The sequence below is a fragment of the Momordica charantia genome (assembly GCF_013281855.1).
Source record: "Momordica charantia cultivar OHB3-1 chromosome 4 unlocalized genomic scaffold, Mcharantia_2.0 BLBB01000004.1, whole genome shotgun sequence".
NCBI lineage: Eukaryota > Viridiplantae > Streptophyta > Magnoliopsida > Cucurbitales > Cucurbitaceae > Momordica > Momordica charantia.
In genome coordinates, this window is record NW_028275162.1 from 26,469,634 (window position 1) to 26,491,851 (window position 22,218).

A 22,218-nucleotide genomic window follows, 5' to 3' on the forward strand; every position below is an offset into this window, starting at 1 on the left:
AGTGATATTCTGAAACTAAATTATTTAAATGAGTGCCTTGGGAACAAAAATTAAAATACTTGTTCAATCAAGAAATATTAATTAAATTAAATTGAAAAATTTTAAATGAGAAATAACAAAATTGAAACTAAGACCAAACTTATAATTTAATCTTCAATTTAAAAAGAAAGGAAACTATAATTTTAAAATGAAATAAGTAGCCAGAGAATGAACACCAATCATCCAACATTATGTTATTCATCATTTGCATGCGTATCGAAACAAATAATTGTTGTGTGCCTAAAATCATAGAGCTAGAAGAAAATCGACCCTAGTTTTTGCTCAAACAATCCTGTTATATCATTACTATCTATAGAGATCTAATTCAGCAAAAGTGCATCATCTTTACCAATATAACCAAATCTCCCACCAAAAAAACAGTGTAAGGGACAATTTTTATGAGCAAACACAAACATATCATTGATATTTTAACCTGATGATCTCCTGTAGAAGCTATAGGCAACAGCAACAGTGGCCACAGCTCCAACAATCGCAACAGCAGCAAGAATTTCACTTTGTTCCCATTTTCCTGCCCAACAACATGATTTACTCGCCTTCTTCGGTACCTGATCTTCTGAAGCTTCTTTCGAATTTTCTTCGATTATGATATTTTTCCCAGAACCAGAAGTCTCATCTCTGCAACAAGTGAATCCATTACTACCCTGGCAACAACCTGCTGTTTTTTCAACTTTGCTTTGATCCCCATTCTCTTGAATTTCAACCTTGCTTTTCTTTGTATCTTCTCCATTTGGAAGATTTTGTTCACCTGCCTTCTTGCCTTCCTCAGGACTTGCGCCCATTTGCCCTCTGAAATTGTGATGCCAATTTAATGACAAATAACAGAATAATTGCATCAATAGGCAATCAGAAAGCAAAATGAAATTGCTTGCTTCGAAATTTATAGATTGTTCTTTGGAGAAGCCAAAGTATAGGTGACTCAGGACAGCTATGGAGAAGCCAAAGCAAGTCAGTCAACTAGCCAATGAAAACATTGCAGTCTACCCATTTAGGCCATCTACTGAGGGACGCTGAGGGTTAAGGTGACAACGGAAATTGGTGAGTGTTGAACATAAACAATAACTACTAACAACAAAAAGTCCACTCAGCATCATCTGCTTTAGAGCTCAGACATTCAGGCCCACACGAAGTCTTCCATAGCAGTAAACGGAAGACTAAGTTCTAAGAGTTCACGACACTGATCCAAAGAACGTATGAAAATTGGGGAGGAGGATACTATGTCCATGATCAGTAAACCTAAACTACATGATTAAATATTGAGAGGAAGAGATTGTTTATTGATACAAAACGTATATCCCACAAAATCATGAAGTGAAACAATAAAAAAGAGTGCATTTTTCCGTATAACTCACTAGTAGCTGTTATCATACCAGCAATGCTCAAATAAATTTAGTATCCAGTTCGTGAATTAAAATGTAACTTGAAAAGCACAAACCTCAAAAGCCTTTCCACAACCTCGCCCTTGGCAATGTGCTGTTCAAGCAATCCAGGCACATCTTCAGGAGTTACATATCCGTACCTATAAACAATAAAGTTTTACCCCAAATTCAACCCACATAAATTTTAAATATTTGGTTAGAGTTCGTTTTCCAGTAAATATGTTAAGCACCACAATAGCTTTGGAGAATCTTACCAATGACCTGTAGTTTTCCCATCCACACCATGTTGGTATATGATCAAGTTTCCGGCATACTTGTGTCCTCCAACATGTGAACATGGACTAACCAAAACCTGATCCTTTAGTCCTCGCAACTCAATCTCCTCATCAAACTTATGAACAAGAATGGGTCCACAGACACCACATCTGCGATCTCGACTAGCATGAACACACACAAACACATGAGAGCCAGTCAAAACCTCTTGCACTCCGGATGCCCATGGTTTATCATTCACAAGCACATCATCGACAAAGCCATCCACATCTGATTCTTTTAAACCCCTATTATCATCAAATCAAAAGGAAAAACAGTGAAAATGCCTGACATCCCAAACAGAAAAAATAAAACTTACGAGAGGAAAACCAAGACAAAAAAACGAAAGAAGGGAAATGGAAACAAAAGCACAGCAGAACACTCTTCAAGAAAGAGCGGCACATATAACAAGAGTAAACATTCCAATTCCTCCAAAATCTAACTGATTCATTACTAGTCTGGTCTCCCAAATTGATAAGAAATACTAGATACAAAAACCAAGATTGTAGTAATTTTCTAGCTTCAGATTAGTGCATAAATGATACCGATTCAGGAAACTAGTAATGGAAAATACCCTAAGCTTCATTATCTACTTGGAAACCAAAGAAGTTAAAGTCAACGCGAGAAGAAATAAATAAGAAATCAAGGATTTCATAATATTCGATAGAAAGAATTACTATATCCTCGTGAAATAGACAGCATATTTCTGCATATTTCCAGTAACTAAGTCGACAGTAATTTATCATCTCCCGGAAATTTTGCGGAAACCACAACTAATTCCATTAAATCCTTGCAAGTCACCTGTATTTAACCATTTCGGGGAAAATCAACACATCTCCATCCGAAAATCCAGTTTCTTCACGACCCGCGAATACTGTCAGCTTCGTCTGAGAAACCAAATAAAAGACAAAGTTACAAACAAAAGCACCGAGCACGAAATTCATCAACTCCAACAAAATCAAACCGAAAACGCCTTATTCCGAATAAATTGGATTTCCGATTGTGGAACAACATCGATTCTGTCAACGCTAACCTTCCCAGAGATATCATCCTTGCGATCCTTGAGAGCCGCAGAGAGCAGCTTAGGGAGGACGTCGGAGTCAGATTTTTCGAAATTGGAGGGCCAGGACTCCGGACTCTCATAGCAAAGAAAAACGTGCCGGTCATAAGCGTTGACGGTGCCGGCGAGGTCGCTCTGATACATCTCTTGTCGTCGGAATCCATAGTTTTCGTCATCGGCGTTGGAAACGGCGGAGAGATCCTCGGAGGCCATATGGAGATCGATGATTCTGCGCAGAGGAAATGAGAGACTTAAAACAGAAGCGAAGAGTGAGGAGTCGATGGAGCGCTATTGGGAGGCGGAGCGATTGGATTTCCGCCATTTTGTGACGTCTTAAGAGTGCCTCAACAGAGACGCAAACTACGCGCCGTTGGTTGGTTGTGTGGCACACGCGCTAATGGAACTTATATATTATTGCCTTTTTTTGTTTATAGTAGAAAAGGAGATGGAAAGTTTGAATCTAATCTATGAAAAAGGGAAAAGAAAAAACTTGAATCTAATTAATTGAGCATCTTTTGTGATAAAAGTAGAAAGGAAAACATGTTTTCTTAGAATAGACTTTCTAGAAATATTTAAATAAAATGATTTAGAACCTTTTGAGCAAATTTTTAAGTATTAAAATATTTATTTAATAAGTATTTTATTTTAATCACTAAACTTCAAATAAAAAATTATCATACAAAACCATTGATAAAACTTATTAAATTTTCACGTAAAATTTTAGTTTGAGTAATTATCCAACAAAATTTATGAAATTACTGCAATTGTCAAAAGTAAATGTATTCTTTAGAAATATGCATGTGTCCAAAATCTCAAGTCAATTTGTATGCATTGTTACAAGGTCCACTATTGTCTAGGTTTGACTCTAGCGTTGGTATATTGGATGACTTTTTTTAGTAGTTCAACAACAGGTGACCTAAGTCGATAATATATGCTTTCACTAATTAAATTATGTCTTGATTAATCATTAAATTTTAAGTTTTGAGGTTTACATTCGATTTCTATTTGATATATAAATTTTAAAAATTTATATTTTCGGTTCCTAAGATTTTAAAAGTGATGTTTTTTTATTTGAAATTTGGATTATGCTTTGATTGGGTCCAATGACATTTTTACATCGTAAGATTTGAATTTAGTTTCTATTTGGTCTTAAATGAAGTTAACTTAATAAAATATCACATGATAGTTAAACATGTTGATGTGGTTATTGATATTCATTGTCGTTGGGTCCACTATTATTCTTCACCTAGTTGAAGACATATTTGAAGAAGTCCTATATAGCCTTGCTGCCGACAAATGATATCTCACTCTATTTTAATATGTTAATTGCTCGCTCATCTTTCTATTAAATCAAAATACAGTGGTCACCTAAATATAGGGATCAAATAGAAATTAAATTCAAACCAGAGTAATTAAAAACATGTGCCATTTGAAACATTAGACACTAAATAAAAACAATATAAAATATTACTTGTGAAATTTGCATGAACCTCCCCCACAAAAAGTGTCAATTTTAAAATACTATAATGTGTTATGTTAAAGTGGGCTATAATTTTATTTTTTATTTTTTTTACAAAGGCGACTATTGTAATTTCCACTTATAATTAATGGTTGACGAGGCGGGATCCCAAAAGGAAAATAAAAATCTCTTGCCACTTGTGGGCCGCACGTGAAAGAGTGGAGTCAGCCATGGCGCGTGGGAAACAGAAGCGCGTGGAGTCACGTTATCCTTCAGATCGGAAAAATAAGGGATGACTTCACACAGCACACACTTTAATGAGCCCCCAATTTTATTTTCGTGATCGATGATGTGTACGGCTTAGATTACACACCAAATTAATTATTTTAAAAGTTTTAACTTAATCCCTATAATACAGTTCAGTCCGCCAGTTACGTTTGTTGATTGTTTAGATATTTAAAACCGAGTAAAAAAAAAAAAGGGGATAAATTGTGAAATAGGTAAAATAAAATTTAATTGCATCAATTGAAAGGGATTTCATTTCAATTATTTAAATTCATCAATCATCAATTTGAAAGTCTTCAAGGCAGAAGCTTTTCACAGAACTCAGAAACAATCAGGAGACTTAAATTATCAATCACAATTTTACATAAATTACTTGCAAACTCATCCATTTTGAAAATGACAACAACCCTTAAATAACCAAGACTCAACCGGCTAACGTCTCCTGCTACCTAATTTCAATATTTAGTTGACAGCCTACTTATAAATAATAATAGGTTGTTCACTACAGTAGATAAAAGAGGATCAATCATAATCTAAACTCCAACTACTATCAATTCTAGTTAATCATTCATCACGTGACTGAATACTACTCTATCTTTTCCGGTAATGGAATGGCACAATCATTTGTCTAAAGAGAAATGGTTGCGCTGTTTCAATAGTAGAATATCGGTTAAATGTCATAAGGATAAATATCAGTCTTAGCTAGCTATTTGGAGAGTGGAATGAACCTAGGTTTGAAAAACTTATGTTGCAGGTGAACCACCACTTTAACAAGAGATTGAACAAGGCTTCTTTCGACCTATGTCAATTATATCTCTTCCTTATTTCTTTCTCATTTATCTCTTGCGAGTGGATTTTGATGAATTACTCAAACTTCCACATCAAGTTACTCAAAAAATATCATAGACTTGAATCTACCTCAATTAGAGTAGGTCGTCAAACAAAATTTACCTAAAGGCATCTTTAAATGTGAAATATGGACAAAGTAGGTCAAGACAGGCCATGGTAATAACATAATATCAGGATTAGCATTACATCTTATAAATACAACAGTAAAGTTGGCTTTTTTTTTCTTTCTTTTTTTTTTTTCTCTTTTTCCCTCATGAGGTATCAAGATTTTTCTAATAAATTTTCTAGATACAAGTTCAATATATACCTCCCTGTGGACAAAACATCAAGTCTCTTTTCAGTTGGCTCATACTTCCCCTTCCTGAGCTGATAGCGATGAGTTACAGCTGAGATGGTGTATGTTTGGCCTTCTATTGTCACACTCTCCCCACATTGTAAGTTCTGAAAGAAGACCAAAATGACAGTAAGACAAAAGATGATTCATGCCTTTTCCCCCTATAGATAAGAAACAAAACTATATTGATAACTGAACTATAGAAAAAATAAAGAACACAAAGTTTGTTAGAGAGTGACTTATGGTTCATGGCAAAGCCAAGGCAGTGTCGTTGTTTCTCGTATTTTATAGAGCTTTAGCGAGTGTCTTCGCTGTGGTGCTCGCCAAGCACACTGTTGTTGCACCTTTCAACACTGTCGAAGACAAGTGAGGCGAGTACCACGTACAACAAAATTTTCCCTGCTTGTTTATAATTTTATTTATTTATTTATTTACACACGTCTTGCTCATTAGTTGTCCTTGACCTTAAAACAGTTCAACAACTTGTTGCTTTAGAGTGAACCTTAGGCCTTTTTTATAACTCAAGAACACAGAGGTACACGTACAACTTATAGAACAAGATCTTGTTCAAGTACGGTTACGAGTGAACCTTAGGTTTATCGCTCCAATTGTTATTAAATTAAAAAAGAAACGGAGATACATAAGAGATGAAAGAGTACACCAAGAAGCCAGAAGGGATAAAAAGAATGAAAGATGCCCTACAACTCTACCAATTTCTAAATTTATTCTTGAAGGTTTTGATATTTCTTTCCAACCAAACTTCCCACCTTGATTGCACAAGACCAAGCCCTAGGTTTGAGAGAAAGACTACAAATAAGGCATTTAATATGATGAGGGGTATCACTGCTCTCAAGTTATGCATAGCTTGTACCTAAAAAAACAAAAAGGTGAAAGAATAGGTGAATGAACTCAGTAGCTTAAGCAAGGTACATGCAACCTGAAAAAATAGGAATATTTCAGGACCATGAGATCCTATTCCTACCAAGTAGAACAATCCCACGACCAAGTCACAAGGTAATCAGAGGTTGAAGTCTACCAATCAACTCTACTTTAATTCTTCAGAACAGTGGTATTAGATTAAACCTTTATAAACCAAAACTCAAAAACAAAGTGACACTTGTATTAGTCGTTTGACAATCCATACAACTTCATAACTCCATAGTCAAAAGCTTCGTGATTGATTGATGTCTCTCAGTGTATTATAGTATGGTTGGTGCACATATTTAACGTCCACGGGCTATGGATTAGCCGAAAACATCTACGGGTGATGTTTTTTTCATGTGGTAAGGCTAAGAAATCGTATCTAATCAACTCCCAATAAATCTATTGTTTCCACTTTATGAAAAACTAATGAAAACGGGCTACTCGCCGAACAAAATTAGCATAAAGGTAAAATACATTGACCAAAATCACAAAGTGTCCTCCTAATCCTAAAACCTCTATGTATTAAATTTTTCTAATGCCGACTCGAAAAAATGAAAGTAGACGCATAATCTTAAGCTCATATTCACAACGTCAGTAGTACAACGGATGTTCGTGTCGGAAAGCCAATCTGTAGTTCAAAGACAATGGAACACTTACGGGCGGAAAGCAGCGAATGCCGAGATTCTTCGGCGGAGGAGTGATTTCAATGACTTTGTACGGGTCGAAATTGTTGCGCTCCTTTTCTTTCCTTCTGCAAGAAACTTGGAGAAGCCGTGTCTGCAAGGAGAAACAAATCGGACATTCATTTCAAGAATCTAAACTAAATTGTAGAAAACACAAAAATCAAAACTAATTGTAATTTGTAGCCTTACCTTTTGATGAGCAGCAAGAGCCAGATTCAACGATGCCATTGCGATGATCCCTCTTTCAGCCGCCGTATAGTTTACCAGACGGAGGCTTTTCCGGCCAAGCACCTCTCGCCGAGCAAGTGGATATAGACAGAACGAAAGCCAGAAGCATCGAAAGATTTCTCTGTAAAAATTTTGGGTGTTCCATTTTAACTCCGTGCAGACGGGCCAAGGGGAAGAAGGAAAGCCAGAAAAATTATGTGATTTTTTCCCCACATTTTTTTTTCTTTTAACATAAATAATAGATATATTTTCCGAATTTCTTATTTTCTTTACTATTGGTTCATAATCAATAGTTGGTTGGAAGATATATGTCAATTATGGTTTAGAACATGATTTATAATAATTAAGATGGTTTATTTTCTACCAGAGCATAGCTCAACTGTAATTGATATAATCTCCAACCAAAAGTTTGTGAGTTTCATTCCTCACCCCTAAATTATGGACTAAAAAAAGGTTTATTTTCTTAAATATCTGAAAAATAGCTCATAAATTATCAAAAAAAAAATATTTGAAAGTTGAATCCAACGTTTTAAATGTTGACGATGATGAAAATGTGGAGGTTTCAATTTTATGGAAATACAATAAAATGTTATAAAAATAAAAAATCGTAAAGGATATCTAAATTAACAAATAAAAATTTTATTAATTCTAAATAAGTTAAAAATAATTAATATTAATATTACATCTATATTAGTAAGATTTTTTTGAATCACCAATTAATCTACATTGTTTTAAAAATTTTAACATAGTCTTTATAACTCAGTCAATTATCATTTGAATAATTGAGTTATACTTAGGTTATGAAATTGAGTTATACTTCGCTATGTTGTTAAAAAAAAAGGACAAGGGTCATAATTTGAATAAAATAATAAACCTATCTTTGAGATTTTAATTACCACATATTTCCCTCTATTTTTAGCCATTTGTTTAAATTACTCAAACATGCTATATGTAAACACTTATGAATTATTTTCCATGTTTGGAATAAGAAAGATTTAGTATGGATGTAACTAAAATAAAATACGAAGGTTTCTAATCTTAAATTATTAATAAGAAATTAAAACATGGTAAGGTCAAATTAATAATTTACTTTGAGATTGAATGAAATTTCGTCAAATCCAATCATAGAGAATATTTTTTTATTTAAATAAGATTAATCTTCATCATTCTAATTCATGTAATAACAAATAGAATTCATTCAAAATTCGTTATGATTTGAAATCATTCAAAAGTTTAGGGAGCTATAAAACCGATCTGACTTGATTTACACTTGAAAATGGATGTAGCCAGGAGCCAATGAGAAATTCAAGCCAACATTTTCATAGAGATATAAGAGTATAAATTTACTTGCAAATGGAGAAAAATTCCTCTCTCTAAGAAGCTACTTTCCAGAGTAGTCTCATAATGAAGATAAATAATAAAGCAGAAGGAAAATTAATACCAAGATTCTGAGACATTGTACTTCATTCACAAGAGTGTTTTCCCTTTATGGAACAGCCAAATTACCTCTCATCTCGTTTCATGTTTACTCCGATGTTTCACCAGTCGATCGATCATTTCGAGTGATCTACAAATGACCAAGGCGACCATGGTATGTGGCTGGGAAAGTGAGTTGCCACGGGCAGACGTCGTGGTGAAATATGCCATGTTTGTTCTTCCAACGATCGACCCAAGTTTGGGCATAAGATGAATGGCATGGATATCACCAACTTTTACAGCCATGTGGAATTTCATAGGAATAGAGTTAAAAATATCGTTCCCGTTTCTTTATCAGACCAAGTTATCCACTTCGGTACAAACATTTTTCCAAAGGATTTATAGGCTTTTGTAAATGTAAATCAATGCCAATAATTCTGCACAGACCCAAAGTGAGCAAAGAATTTAATAAATAAAGCAATTTACCAAACCACTGAATTGCAAGGCAGTAAATATAACCTGATATCAATCCAGATGTTAAGCAGAGACTCAAGCGAGCACATTTTTATGTATTTTGACTAATTTAGCATAATAGCCATCTCTGCAAAGGAGCTCTTTGTGGTTACCAATCTGCTTTTAGAAAACAACCACAAGTAAAATTATATTAATCTGCAGCATTATAATAGGGATGGCGATGATCTATATTATCGAAAACTAACATTCGATGGCCAAACATCTATCCATTTTTTGGATATAGCTACAATGTATTTTAAAATATGGTAAACTGACCTCAACAACGCGACCTCTATCCATTACAAGTATCTTGTCAGCAGCCTCTATTGTAGAGAGTCTATAAAAGTTTGGCCATATCACATAAACACCTTAAAGAAGCATTAGAAACACAAATTGAGAATATTTACCTATGAGCTATCACGATGACAGTTTTCTGTCCACCTCGTTTACTTTTGAATGCAGAAATAGCCCCCTAAAGATAAAATACAAGAATGTATCAGAAAAGTAATACAATTAGCGCACACATCTATTTATTTATTTCCTTTAAAGAGATGATGCTCCTTAAAGAGAAGTATGTTCATACCGACCTTGACATAATGTTCACTTTCAGAATCTAGAGCACTCGTGGCTTCATCAAGAATTAAGATAGCAGGGTCTCTAAGAATGGCCCTTGCTATAGCAATCCGTTGCTTTTGGCCCCCACTAAGTAGATTATCATCAACAATGGTATCGTAGCCATTAGGGAAAGATGAGATAAATTCATGAGCACATGCCTGCTCTGCAGCCAATTCTATATCTTCTTGCGTGGTATCCATAGGACAGCCATATCTTATATTTGACTTGATGTCCATGTGGAAGAGGTGGGGTTCCTGTACAAATTAAAGTCGAGGCATATTATTTCAATTAGCTTTCGGTATTATGCAGTTTTTATATCAAGTATAACTCAACTAGTCAAAGGCATTACTTATCTCCCTTAGGTTAGTGGTTCGAATCCCCACGTCCCTTGTTGAACTCAAAAGCGTACATTATACAGTTTATGCATTCTAACCTGTCCAACAAATCCGATCTTCTCTCTCAGCCACCTAATATCCAATTCCTTGAGGGGACGGCCATCAACAAAAATCTGCATTTTCAAGAAACTAAGTGTGAGAATCAGCTGAAAAAGGGAGTTTTTCCTTTTCTTCTTTATGCTATTTAAATTTTGTGTATATATATTTTGAAATCTTGTAGTAGTTTTTCTCGTTTGCCTTAGGCATTAGATAATAAATATTGTACACAGTCTTTGTAATTTAACGTTTTAATATAGCGTTAGGTATGGTATAAACTATTATCATCAAATCTGTTTTAAGAAAAGAGAAATAAATTAAACTCCAAAACACATAAAAAGTATGAAATCGTAATCCCCTCAAACAAAACCCCTGTTGCATATGAAATGACAAAGTGAAAAATAAATGGATAGCTGAAAAGGGAGTGCCGACAGTCCATAACCTAGCATGATAACATAAACATCAAAAATAAAAAATTGTAAAAAATATCTTGAATTTGTGACCAGATTAGTGTACACGATAACATTAGTAAATATACAGCTCACTCCTTATTGCTTAAAATCTAAATCAATGTTATCTGTCCACTGAGTGGGAATTGAAAACTTGTTCTTCTTACACAACTAAGTTTTTTTAAGCAGAGAAAAGATATCATGAAAATTAAGTCCAAAGAAATGATAATCAATGTTTGCTTGAAATAAACTGTTCCAGAGATAAATGATGAGAACTAACTTCTCTTTAAAAAATTCATTAATTCCCTAATAAAAAAAGTGCAGCTGTTGCAGCTTACCTGACCACTGGTTGGTTCATAAAGACGGAGCAAAAGATTGACTAGAGTGCTTTTTCCAGAGCCACTAGGCCCAACCTTGGAAAACATAGAACGCAGAAAATCCTCATATACTTTGTATTAACAAAGGGAAAAGAGAGAGAGAAAAAATAAAGAAAGAAAGAAGAGAGCTGCCCAAGCATATAAATTTCTTACAATCGCTACCACTTCATTTGCCTGTAGAGTAATATTTATGTGTTCCAGAAGCATGTCCTGTCACATTTCACGGACAATCAAGCTTCTAAGAATAATAATCAGGGAACGCATTTACACCAGAAAAAGAAAAAAAAGGCATTAGAATACTTTAAACTGAAATTTAAATATATTTACCCTTGAATGATAATGAAAGGACACGTCAACAAACTGAATATGTCCTGTTAACTCCTGCAGCTTCACTCCTGTAATGGATAATCACCATAGCATAAAAAGACCAAATTCTGCACACATTTGACAACTCAAAGTGCCACAGTCCATGAACCAAATAGAACTAACGAATTACTCATTATTGAGACAATATTGCAGAAATGCCCTTCAAAAAGGAAGGAGAGTGCTTACCTTTGGACAAAAATTGCTCGCTAGGCAGGAGATCCATTAATTGGAAGACTGCTTCACTTGCTGCAATTGAATATAGCAAAGATGATAGATTGTCTGTGATCCTCCATGTTGCATAAATCAACCACTCACAGTACAAAACATACTTTGTAAGCTGCTCAGCTGATGTCCGACCACTCATAATAGATATCCCTCCTAAGAGTACTGCAAAAACCTAATTAATTGTACAGATTAGTTAAAAATAGAACTTTAAGGACCTAAACTAATTAATTGTAGAGGTTAGTTAAAATAAAAATAACAAAAAACGAGTAAAACAAAATCAAATGATTTACTTAAAGTAGAAGAACTATAAATATCTTAAATTAATAAACTCTAGCTAGTTCGATTTAACTTAAATTAATTTTGGAAAAGTGTATGCAAACTGTTGCAATAGGTTCCAAATACTTAAACCTCATCTAATACAGAAAAAATTTGAACTCAACCCAACCCAAACGATATTTATAAAGTATATACATGCATTCGCATTAAATAATATAAGTATTGATATCAATATTAACGTCAAATAAATTAATAATGATTAATATTTAAACAGATCTTGTCAACATGAACTAAAACTTAATTACCATTGAAATTTTCTTTAGTAAAAATGATAAAAATTACACAAATATTATTTGTTTATATGATTAATAAAAGATAATAACAAAAATTTTGAGAATTTAAGGAAAACTGAAAGGAAGGTGATGAAAAAAATGAGTGGGTTCCAATGAATTGGAGAAGGTCCACAAGTAAGTGTGAGAGTCCTATTAGGGGTATAGAGGAATATTAGTTTGTTAGTATGAAGGGGTAGTATGGTAATTAGAATGGTATTAGTTAGGAGAGTTGTTTTAAATAAGGATGGTAGGGAGAGGTGGAAGATATCTTGGAGAATAGTATTTTGGTGAGGAACTTGAGAGGGTTTCTTGGGAGGGAGATAGTCCTCTCGAAAGACTATCGATATTGTAGTTTATCTTTTGAATTGCAATATAGTCCTCTTGTTAGGTTCTTGTATTCAGGTGCCTAACAGTAAGCTGTGATGGTGGCCTCTCTCGAATAAATTGTCTGAAATTAGACCTGTACTCCATTATGTTCTCAAGAAAAGACTCTGGCTTTATAAGTGGGCTAAGAAGTGTTGATATTGGTGAAGTACCAAAATATATATATATATATATATTTTTTTTTTAATGAAAGAAACAATTTTATTGATAGTATGAAATTACAAAAGTGACCCAATAAAAATTTAGCAGTTGATCAAGTATTAATTGTTCTAAACTAAGTTATCCATACCTGAGTTGACCTATACAGGGCACCAAAACTCATATTCCACAATCCATAGGCTGCACTTTCTCGAGTACTTACAAAAGCTAACTTGTCCAGCCATTGCTTGTATCTAAACACCACAGAATATGGAGCAATAATCTCATCATGGCGTGTGGAGATAAAACATAATGGTGCTTTTATGCTTATATGATGGTAAGCTACCATAATTCAGCATTTTTGAAGTTATCAGCAAAGCAAAACTGTGAATAAAATTATAATGGTATTCTTTTGCTTGCGATAAGGAATTGAGATGTCAAACTGGAGCAGTTTTTAAGTACATGGAAGCTTAACAAGAATTCAGTGATCATACCTTTCAACTTCTTTTCTTTCAGTTCCACAGATCCTGATGGTTTTCACCAGAGTAAGTGATTCACGTGCAACCTACAGTAAATCAGGTGAATGAATATTATGTGCTAAGAAAAATTTCAACTAAGCAAAACTTTAACTTAAATCAGCTTTCAGCACATACTTCACTAGCACCAGCCGTGAATTCTTGGTTCAGCTTTGCTGTTTTCATTACATACCTACAGAACGTGCTATCTTCAATAATCCGTTGAAACAACAAAGATATTAACATACACTTACAAGAAGAAATAAGAATTCTTCGGAATGAAAAATACCATATTTTTATCATTTTGATTAGAGTTACAAAGTAACATTCTTTCAACAAAGTAGGAATGAGAATAAATTTAGCATAAAATTCTCTGTAAATTAGAAGAAACAAATAATACAATATGTGCTAAGATTTTGCAACTTAATGCATGCCCTAGGCTTAAGGAAACACAAGAAGACATTCTTTTACTTAAATATTTTCAAGCACTTTAGTCCTCACAATCCCCTACACTCCGCAGGATGAATGGGAAAGCAAAATGAAAAAACCAAGCAAAAAGCAACACCAGCTTATACTAATACCATGTCCTAACAGTAGGTTCATATGCTTACCGACTATAAAGTAGAAAGATTGCTGATAGAACAGAGCAAATCACCAGCGTAGATAATGCAAGAGGCCAAGATAATGTCAGCAAATTGGCCAATGCACCTATAGCCTGAAAGTAAAAGACAGAAATTTAAATCTAGAAGTAGAAGCACCTAACCAATTAAAAGACTATTCAACAAGACCAACGACCTGAAGAGCATTTCGTGTAATCAAATTGATATTATTTCCAATAACATGAGCCAATTGTTGACAATCTGCTCCAAGCCTGCTTGTCAAATTACCAACCGTCTCTGTATCAAAGAAAGACATATCCTACATGAAGACGCAGTCAGTTGAATGGTCTACAAAGAAAGTAATAGCTACACGAAAAAGTAAATCACCAAAATAATCATCGCAGGACACGGCCATGCAAGCTCAACATTATTGCTATTGCTAAACATAACAAAAACCTGAAAAAGAATAGCCGAATGCAAAATCTCCCTGAGATGCTTAACCTGCAAACTAGTAAAAGAATAATTATATAAAGTTGACCCTATATTACTTCATGCCTGAAGCATGTAAACAAAAACAATAAATATATTGATAGAAAGAATAAGAATTAGTAGTGAGATATATGTGAATAAACAACCTGTTACTATAGCAGAAGCAATAATGGCCTTCAGCTAGACTAGACCTAAATCTATTAATTCTTCCCAATGAAAGCTACACTATTAGGAAAGAAACCAAGAAAGACCATATGTACCTACCTAAAATCAACATTACATCTGATGTCTCAGAAAACTTATTTCTATGTATCAATAATGTAGAGAAGTCACTCACCAGGATTATATTCGCAACTCCAAAGCAGCCAGTTCGCAGGCCACTAAAATTCATGTCAAGAATATAAAGAACGAGGCAGATTAATTCCAATTCTCACATGAAAAGTCTAAAGAAAAAATGAAATAAGATCCCCGTCTAACAATATATATGTTGAATTAGCCATGTCAATCAGTGAAGAAATATATAATACAGTGTTAATTAGAAGCTTAGAACCCCAACAATCAATATAAAAAATGATTTGTGTCCACAAATAAAAGGAGTGCAAAACTAACATAACTATAACATAAGGATGTAATTAACCAACTCATTCTCCTTTTTCTATTTCTGCTCATTACGAAAAAAACAGGGGTTCAACTATAGAAGAACTAACCTGAATATTCCTGATGTAAAAGAAAGAATGACCAAGAGCTGCAATTTTTTAGCAAACGCAATAGTCTTGCCACTGCTAGCAGAAAAAATAGATGCTGCCAATATGCTCGGCATTGAAATTTCAGAAATCTGCAAGAGACTTCATATTATAAAAACTACAAAGACTAAATTAGGAAATCAAAGACCAAAAGGTCAAGTGAAGTGAAATAATTTGCATCAAGAATGGAATAGGTGAAAAGTATAGATCGGAAAGTAAAGTCTAGGAGCTTCCAATTATAACTGTCAGACAATATTGATGTAAATACTAATAATCAAATCATGATTTATAAGACTTCTAATTTATTAGTTCAAATAATTTTATGAGTTCCTATGATTTCTGGTATCCACATTGAAATTTTATCCATATTTTCTAATCAGCGTGGTGTTCATGGGGTAAAAAAAATCAATTTCAGATGTCCAAAGAACACTGAAAGAAAATATAGATAAGCAGAACAAGGAGTAATACAGAACTTAGTTACTAACACGTACCGCAGCAATGGTTAAGGCTCCAAAAGCAACGAGGAGAACCCATCGATTACTATCCCAAACCAATTTCCACATCCGACGAAGAGCTAAATAAACCGTAAGAGGCTTCGCAGCTCCAATTTCTACTTTCTTATGCTCATCTAAATTCCACCAACTGCCATCAGGAAACAACGAACGTGAAACACTAACCCAATGCCCAAATGACTTGAAATTGTCGTCTCCATTTCCGTCATTTTCGGGCACCATATATCGTAGAATCAAGGAAGAATTTCGCATTCGATGGCGATAGAATTTAAACTCGTTACTTCTAAAACTGCTATAGACAATAATCGGGAATTGAGGCTTCATCGTGAGCTTGGAACCAGAAGACCGGGAGTTTGATCTCGGAGAAAATCCCGCCGGCGGGAAAAACGGAGGAAAGGAAATACAAAGATACCGGTACGCAATGTCCATGGGAAGTGTGCGGAAGGATAATTCTGGTAGACTAACCAGTGACAAAACCGAACCGACCCGTAAAACCGAGGGTCTTGGTTATAACCGAAAACACGAGGGTTTTCATTTTTCCGCTCAGCGCCGCCCGTTCCCTCTCGCCTCTCGCCGTGGAAGAAACGACCAGCTACCGGTGACGGCGACACCCACCCCCGTTTCTCTGTCTCGCCGTACAGCCGGCGACCAAGATACCACTGCCTATGTCGGCGATCTGGATCCCCAAGTCTTCTTTCTGGGTTCGGGTCGGTTTCTTTCAACAGTAACCCGAACAGAGTAGATTTTCTTCAATTGGGCTCCGACCCGAATCGAAGCGACCCGTTTTTCACCTACATGGTGCAGACTGCAGAGAATTTGAAAATCGATTTAGTTTAGTCTTCTAAAATCGAACTGTTCACAGTGAATATCTCGCGGTTCCTAATCATATGCTGGTTTCCTCTGATTTCTGGCTAACTGAGCTCAAATCTTCTTCTTCTTCTTCCACCTGGTTTCTCAATTGAGGAACAGGTTTAGAACAATTTGTGAAGAATATCAATTGGGCCACTGTAAAGCTCGATGGCTGAGACCGAGACACCAAAAGCGAAGGCACGACCGATTGTGCGCCTGGGGATTTTCCTAATTTCTCACAGTGTTTTCTTCAGGTACGCTATTGGTTTTACGTGGATTTGATTCTCAGTTCGTTTCAGAATATATTGATTGATTAATCTGGTTCTTTTTCTTTTTTTGGGTGCTCTCTAGCGTGATTTGCTTCTCCGCAGGGGTTTTAGCTCTTTTGCTACTGCCAATGTTCGCCATGAACACTTACATTTCCGAGAACGCTCTCATGCCAGGTCATTTTTGCTTCTTGCTTAGCTTATCATTATCTTATTTGTTTATTTGTTACTCATCATTTTTATGATTTAGTGATTGATCGCCTGGTGGAGCGTATGAGTTAAGATAATTTACGAATTAAAATTAAAATTCATTAGTTGGGGGAGTATCTTAAATTGTAGGATCATCAATTTTGTGTTCCTTGTCCTTTTGCAGTGATCTATTCTTTGTAATTTTATATATGGATGGACAGTACTCAGAGGTTGTTTAGAGCGTATATATGTTGGAGTACTCTTTAATTGTGGCATTCTATTGTCCCACAGGTTCTGCAAATACCATGCTTTCCGGTCAGGAAGTCTCAGAGGCGAACAACTTGGTGAAGGATATAAAGGCTTTGAACTCGAAACCTGGTTCGACAGTCTTGTATGTAATTAGTGTCCCACTTTTCTCTGTTTCTTTTTTCTCCTTTAAAATACAATGGAAAAATCCTGTGTAATGACTAAAATTTTGAGAATTATCACTTCAAATTAAAATTTGTCTACGTGGTTTGTTATGACTTTGTATGCATTGACATTAATATGGTTTTATGTCGCATGCTTTAAAGGCATTTGCCCATTTTAACTCAGTCAACTCCTTTGACTAATTACAAGTATTTAAGTCAACCAATGGTAGGGTGAAACTTTAGAGTTCACTTGTATGCGTAGTCCCATGAAAATATCAAGGAACCATCACCAAGCTCAATTGTGCCAATTTGGCCAATTGTAAAATATTTAAATATGTCATCCATTTAGCTTTCAATATGAACTTCTGAATGAGGCTGATATTCTTTGTCTAGAAAGGGTTTAGAATATTAGTCCTAAAATTCTTATACAAGTTACGTGTATCAAATGAAAGCTTTCATTAGAATGTGGTAGATGTTATTTCTTCAATAATTTATGAAAGCTTTCATCAGAATGTGGTATATGTTATTTCTTCAATAATTTTCTGAATATGTGATGTCTATGCTTGTTTCATTTTATCTATGACCATGATGTGCATGTGGATTGACATGTTATTTGATGTTTCTCAAGAGGGGCGTGGATGTGTAAAGATAATCATAGTCTTAATTGGTGCAACTTTTTTCACTTCTTTGCAGTGCACTTCATAGTTATCTAATTCATCTTCCACAGAATTTATCAATAGCATATTTTTCACATTTCAATATGCATCATCTTTTTCTTCTCCTTGCCTCTGTTTGCATTGCAAGTCTTTTGTTCTACTCAACCTATGATGAAGAAATTTGATTTTCTATCCATTTTTACAGTGGAAGTCAGCAGATTCTAGCACAATATATATCAGACTTGGGTGCTGAAGTTAATTACCACAAGTTCCACCCTCAGTCTGGTCAGTTCCATCCATTGCACTTTTTCTCTAGCCCTGATTCTGGCATCATTCGGGACAACGTTAGTTGCATGGCACAGGGTATTAACACTGTTGGCATAATAAAAGCACCACAAGCCGATGGAAAGGAAGCAATCGTCTTGGTGACAACTTACAATCCTGTTAAGACTAGTCCTTATGAGACTTTGTCTCTTGGTATTGCATATTCAGTATTTTCTTTGCTTACACAAGTAACTTGGTTGGCCAAAGACGTTGTATGGCTTATCGCAGATTCACAATATGGGGAATATGCTGCAGTTTCAGCCTGGCTTAGAGACTATCACACTCCTGCATTTGGTCGATCCGACATAATTGACAAAGATGCTTGTGCTGGGATGAATGTCCTTAATGAATTAGAAACAAACCATATGGCAGAAAAAATGAGTCTAGATGATTTTAGACGTGCTGGAACAATGGCTGCAGCACTTGTTATTAAGGTTTCAAATAAAAGTGAACACTTCGAGGATAGTCTTAGTGTCTATGCTGAAGCATCTAATGGTCAGATGCCGAACCTGGATCTCATCAATATTGTGAATTATATGGCAGTACATAGGCAAGGTTTTCGGATTAAGATTGAGAAATTTTGGCCTTTACTAGACTGCAAATGGCTCAAGGTTTTGGGTGAAGTGTTTGAGTCAATAGGACAATTGATCCGAATCTTGAACCCTGAATGGAAGTTTGGCATCCCTGCTTCTGACTATGTTGATGGCACTGCCACACTTGCAAGTTCATTGTACTACCAGGTGGTTTACCTTTCTGTTTATTTGTCAAGAGCTATATGGTTTCATTTAATGAACAAGAATAAGGAAGGTTTTTTCATTTATGTTAATAATAAAGATTATATCCATTTAAGTTAATCTATGTTCTTCTTGCCATTAGGCTGTGGGTATTCCTACTGGTCCCCATGGTGCTTTTCGAGATTACCAAGTTGATGCAATTACCGTGGAGATGTCCCCCAAATTTTCTTCTGGTATCAAGGTCAGGCGTGATGAATTCATACTGCGAGGTGGCAGGTCAGTGCTCATTTATACCCCAAGGATTTTGTAACACATCCTCCTCCCACCCCTCAACTTTTCAGGGCTCACTGTATGAATAAATGTTTAAAACTAATGGTTTCCCTCAATGAGGTTAGCTCGACATCAAGTAATATTTTCTATTTTTTTATTATTTATCATTTCCCATTTTTTAACTTCACGTTTTACTGTCAATCTTCCATGTTTAAATTTTAGTTTGTAAATAGTTAAACTGCAGTAAGAGAAAATTTGTTTTTTTAACAATGAACTTTGGCTAATAGTTTCTCTTTTTAAACGAATGGCCAAAGTCATGTTCATGTATGAAACTGGGTTTAGATTTTGGTGTATTAAATGATCAAGATATTCATAATTTTAAATTTGAAATTAAAATGCAAGGACTGAAATTCTCCAAGTCTTTTTAATGGCTAAGGATTTTGTAGTTGGGATTGTGCAGGCTAATTGAAGGAGTTGTACGATCAGTAAACAACCTCCTGGAAAAGTTCCATCAGTCATTCTTCCTATACCTTATGGTATCTACAAGCAAATTTGTATCAGTTGGTGTATATATGATTGCTTTTGCACTCCTTGTTGCTCCACTACCAGCTGTTGCGGCTTCTCTCTACTCTTATGCAAACAATTTGAATTTAACCTCGGAAAAGGTTGAACATGCAGTTCCAGCAAATCCTGATGATGAGCTTATTGTCTCTTTGAGATCATGGAAATGGCTTAATGCTGCAAAAAATGTTTTTGTTGTTCATTTATGGGGTGCTGTTGTTTCTTTACTTCCCTACTTCATCTGCCAAATACCTGGTTACAGTCCTACAACAAGCCCTACTATTTGGGCGTTGCTTTCACTGCTCACCCTACTAATTTTGTCCGTGATTTTGGGCTCACCATTCACTTGCACCAAACCTTCTCACCAGCTTATTCAAGAGTGCGCTTTCCTGAAAGCAATGACCATCTCAGCGGCCTTTATTGGTTTGTGCCTCATGTCAGTAATTAACTTTGCTACTGCAGAACTTGGAGCATTTTTTATGGTTTCCATGTGCTTGATGGCACATCCTCTGAAGCTTGATCTAGTGGCTGGGAGTTTTAAAGCTCTTTCAAGGGCAGCCTGTAACATTGTTTTGGGATTCATAGCTTTTCCACCTATTGCTTTCTTTTTGTTTAAAGGTTCTTTGCAAGGTTTTCATGATCTACATATTGGCGACTTCTGGAACTGGATGGAGACCCTCTGGGCTTGGAATAGTGCTACTTTCCTCTACTTAGGTATGGTCCATCTGCCATGCTGGGCATTATGCATACAAATTTTACTTCATCCTTGTTGAGTTACCTTATTTAGTTTTTTCCTTAGCATTTGGTGAGATCAACCAATTGGAAGATTCTTACCCGTTACCAAATTTTTGTGTCTTTGCTCTATAGGTTGAACAGCTAATTTTCATTAATTTTCACTCAGCTCCTTATAAATAGGTTTTGTCTGTATCAGTAACAGTAACTAGAAGGGAACAAGTTACACGTTCATGCCTTGGTATGGCAGCTTCTGTAAGAAGGCCTTAAAGCCTACCTTGTCATTGTTGTTTATAGTTGTAGGATAAACACAGTACAGTTTTTACCCTCTTGGAAAATGCTTTTGGCCATTTTTCGTTTTGAATCAATTGGACAATTATCTACTCTATAGTCTATATCCAATGCTTGGTGTCTCTTTAGTTTCTTTCTCCAATTACTGGCATCTAAAATATGTACTACATAAGGCATTGCTTCAATTGAACTAACACAATTAGCAGTTCTTTTTATGATTACGTGCTTCATCATTTCTAAATGAAGATGGATAGTACAGATGAGGTCTTTTGTGACTGTTCTCCTCTCTTGTTCTTATGGCTTTTTGGAATGAAAGATAGTTTCTCATTCTCTGATTTATGTTTTTATTTTTTTTTTTGCCTACAAGTTTGAAAATGTTTCTTAGAAACAAAAAATGAGAAAGAGGAAAAATCAACATTGATGGACTTTATTAGATTGCAGTTGGATGTTTGGGATAATGTTCTCTCTTCTTCCATGAATTTGGTTTAATGTCTAGGCCAAGCCCCTTGTGACCTCTAATTTGTTGTCATTGGGAAATTACTATATATATTTTTTATCTCACTATATACATTGTATATGTATATATTGTTAAGGATCTCGCATTGAAAAGTTGAAAAGAGAAGAGACCTAACAATGGTTTATAAAAGACATGGGCTACTCTTTTCAATGTCAATTGGTTTTGAGATGAAATCCTATGAATATTGATATGGTATCAGAGTCCAAAAACGCTCAAACGAGCATCTGGTTCTCATTGCAACTCTATGAATATTAATATATATGACTAGCCGGAGGAAGATTTAAAAGACGACTAAAAATTAGTGTAAATTTTAGTGACTAGATTATATATTTAGCTTATATAGGATTAAAGTTTTTTTTTTTCTTTTTTGTATATTTAGTTAAAGTAAGAAATAAAAACAGCCCGAATTATATATAAAAATTAAAAAATTTAATGACAAAATTGATAGATAGTTAATTTATGCTAACAT

General features: G+C 35.0%; 4 protein-coding genes across 6 annotated transcripts; 1 reads left to right on the forward strand and 3 right to left on the reverse strand.

The window, feature by feature from the left end:
* Nucleotides 1–208: 208 nt before the first annotated feature.
* LOC111006588 (altered inheritance of mitochondria protein 32) lies at nt 209–3,117 on the reverse strand. Its single transcript, XM_022278598.2, has 5 exons — nt 2,782–3,117; nt 2,550–2,635; nt 1,691–1,996; nt 1,493–1,576; nt 209–846 (listed from the first exon to the last, which is right to left on the reverse strand). The coding sequence occupies exons 1-5, from the start codon at nt 3,019–3,021 to the stop codon at nt 468–470; spliced, it is 1,095 nt and encodes a 364-aa protein (XP_022134290.1). The 5' UTR covers nt 3,022–3,117; the 3' UTR covers nt 209–467.
* Nucleotides 3,118–5,488: 2,371 nt separating this feature from the next.
* Nucleotides 5,489–7,727, reverse strand: LOC111006184 (uncharacterized). The gene is made up of 3 exons (XM_022277954.2): nt 7,532–7,727; nt 7,317–7,436; nt 5,489–5,842 (listed from the first exon to the last, which is right to left on the reverse strand). The coding sequence occupies exons 1-3, from the start codon at nt 7,568–7,570 to the stop codon at nt 5,663–5,665; spliced, it is 339 nt and encodes a 112-aa protein (XP_022133646.1). The 5' UTR covers nt 7,571–7,727; the 3' UTR covers nt 5,489–5,662.
* Nucleotides 7,728–8,853: 1,126 nt separating this feature from the next.
* LOC111006215 (ABC transporter B family member 26, chloroplastic) lies at nt 8,854–16,593 on the reverse strand. Of its 3 annotated transcripts, XM_022277997.2 has the most exons (19): nt 15,930–16,592; nt 15,403–15,530; nt 15,033–15,075; nt 14,663–14,707; nt 14,403–14,525; nt 14,219–14,322; nt 13,746–13,800; nt 13,587–13,657; nt 13,244–13,346; nt 11,924–12,134; nt 11,699–11,766; nt 11,525–11,581; nt 11,333–11,407; nt 10,548–10,622; nt 10,087–10,368; nt 9,907–9,971; nt 9,776–9,836; nt 9,506–9,616; nt 8,854–9,423 (listed from the first exon to the last, which is right to left on the reverse strand). In XM_022277997.2, exons 1-18 carry the CDS (start codon nt 16,377–16,379, stop codon nt 9,536–9,538), a joined length of 2,097 nt encoding a protein of 698 aa, XP_022133689.1. In that variant the 5' UTR covers nt 16,380–16,592; the 3' UTR covers nt 8,854–9,423; nt 9,506–9,535. The 3 variants fall into 3 exon arrangements, with proteins under 3 accessions (XP_022133689.1, XP_087979335.1, XP_087979336.1); XM_088123209.1 differs by lacking the exon at nt 14,663–14,707; XM_088123210.1 differs by lacking the exon at nt 8,854–9,423 and having other exon boundaries at nt 9,526–9,616; nt 9,776–9,822; nt 15,930–16,593.
* Nucleotides 16,594–16,736: 143 nt separating this feature from the next.
* LOC111006214 (uncharacterized) lies at nt 16,737–21,324 on the forward strand. The gene is made up of 6 exons (XM_022277996.2): nt 16,737–17,053; nt 17,151–17,242; nt 17,546–17,645; nt 18,526–19,384; nt 19,521–19,654; nt 20,109–21,324. The coding sequence occupies exons 1-6, from the start codon at nt 16,968–16,970 to the stop codon at nt 20,980–20,982; spliced, it is 2,145 nt and encodes a 714-aa protein (XP_022133688.2). The 5' UTR covers nt 16,737–16,967; the 3' UTR covers nt 20,983–21,324.
* Nucleotides 21,325–22,218: the final 894 nt, after the last annotated feature.

Bases quoted from the DNA above. Each gene is read 5' to 3' on its own strand.
- LOC111006215 (XM_022277997.2), bottom strand. From the start codon at position 16,379: ATGGACATTGCGTACCGGTATCTTTGTATTTCCTTTCCTCCGTTTTTC. The intron at 15,076-15,402 runs GTTAGTTCTTCT...CATGAATTTTAG, and splicing joins TTTACATCAGGAATATTCAG to TGGCCTGCGAACTGGCTGCT. The intron at 11,767-11,923 runs GTAAGCACTCTC...TATCCATTACAG, and splicing joins CGAGCAATTTTTGTCCAAAG to GAGTGAAGCTGCAGGAGTTA.
- LOC111006184 (XM_022277954.2), bottom strand. From the start codon at position 7,570: ATGGCATCGTTGAATCTGGCTCTTGCTGCTCATCAAAAG. The intron at 7,437-7,531 runs GTAAGGCTACAA...TTCTCCTTGCAG, and splicing joins CTCTTGCTGCTCATCAAAAG to ACACGGCTTCTCCAAGTTTC. The intron at 5,843-7,316 runs GTAAGTGTTCCA...GTCTTCTTTCAG, and splicing joins GCATTCGCTGCTTTCCGCCC to AACTTACAATGTGGGGAGAG.
- LOC111006588 (XM_022278598.2), bottom strand. From the start codon at position 3,021: ATGGCCTCCGAGGATCTCTCCGCCGTTTCCAACGCCGATGACGAAAAC. The intron at 1,997-2,549 runs GTGACTTGCAAG...TGATGATAATAG, and splicing joins CCCGAAATGGTTAAATACAG to GGGTTTAAAAGAATCAGATG. The intron at 847-1,492 runs GTTTGTGCTTTT...TCACAATTTCAG, and splicing joins GTTGTGGAAAGGCTTTTGAG to AGGGCAAATGGGCGCAAGTC.
- LOC111006214 (XM_022277996.2), top strand. From the start codon at position 16,968: ATGGCTGAGACCGAGACACCAAAAGCGAAGGCACGACCGATTGTGCGC. The intron at 17,646-18,525 runs GTATGTAATTAG...CCATTTTTACAG, and splicing joins AAACCTGGTTCGACAGTCTT to TGGAAGTCAGCAGATTCTAG. The intron at 19,655-20,108 runs GTCAGTGCTCAT...GGGATTGTGCAG, and splicing joins TTCATACTGCGAGGTGGCAG to GCTAATTGAAGGAGTTGTAC.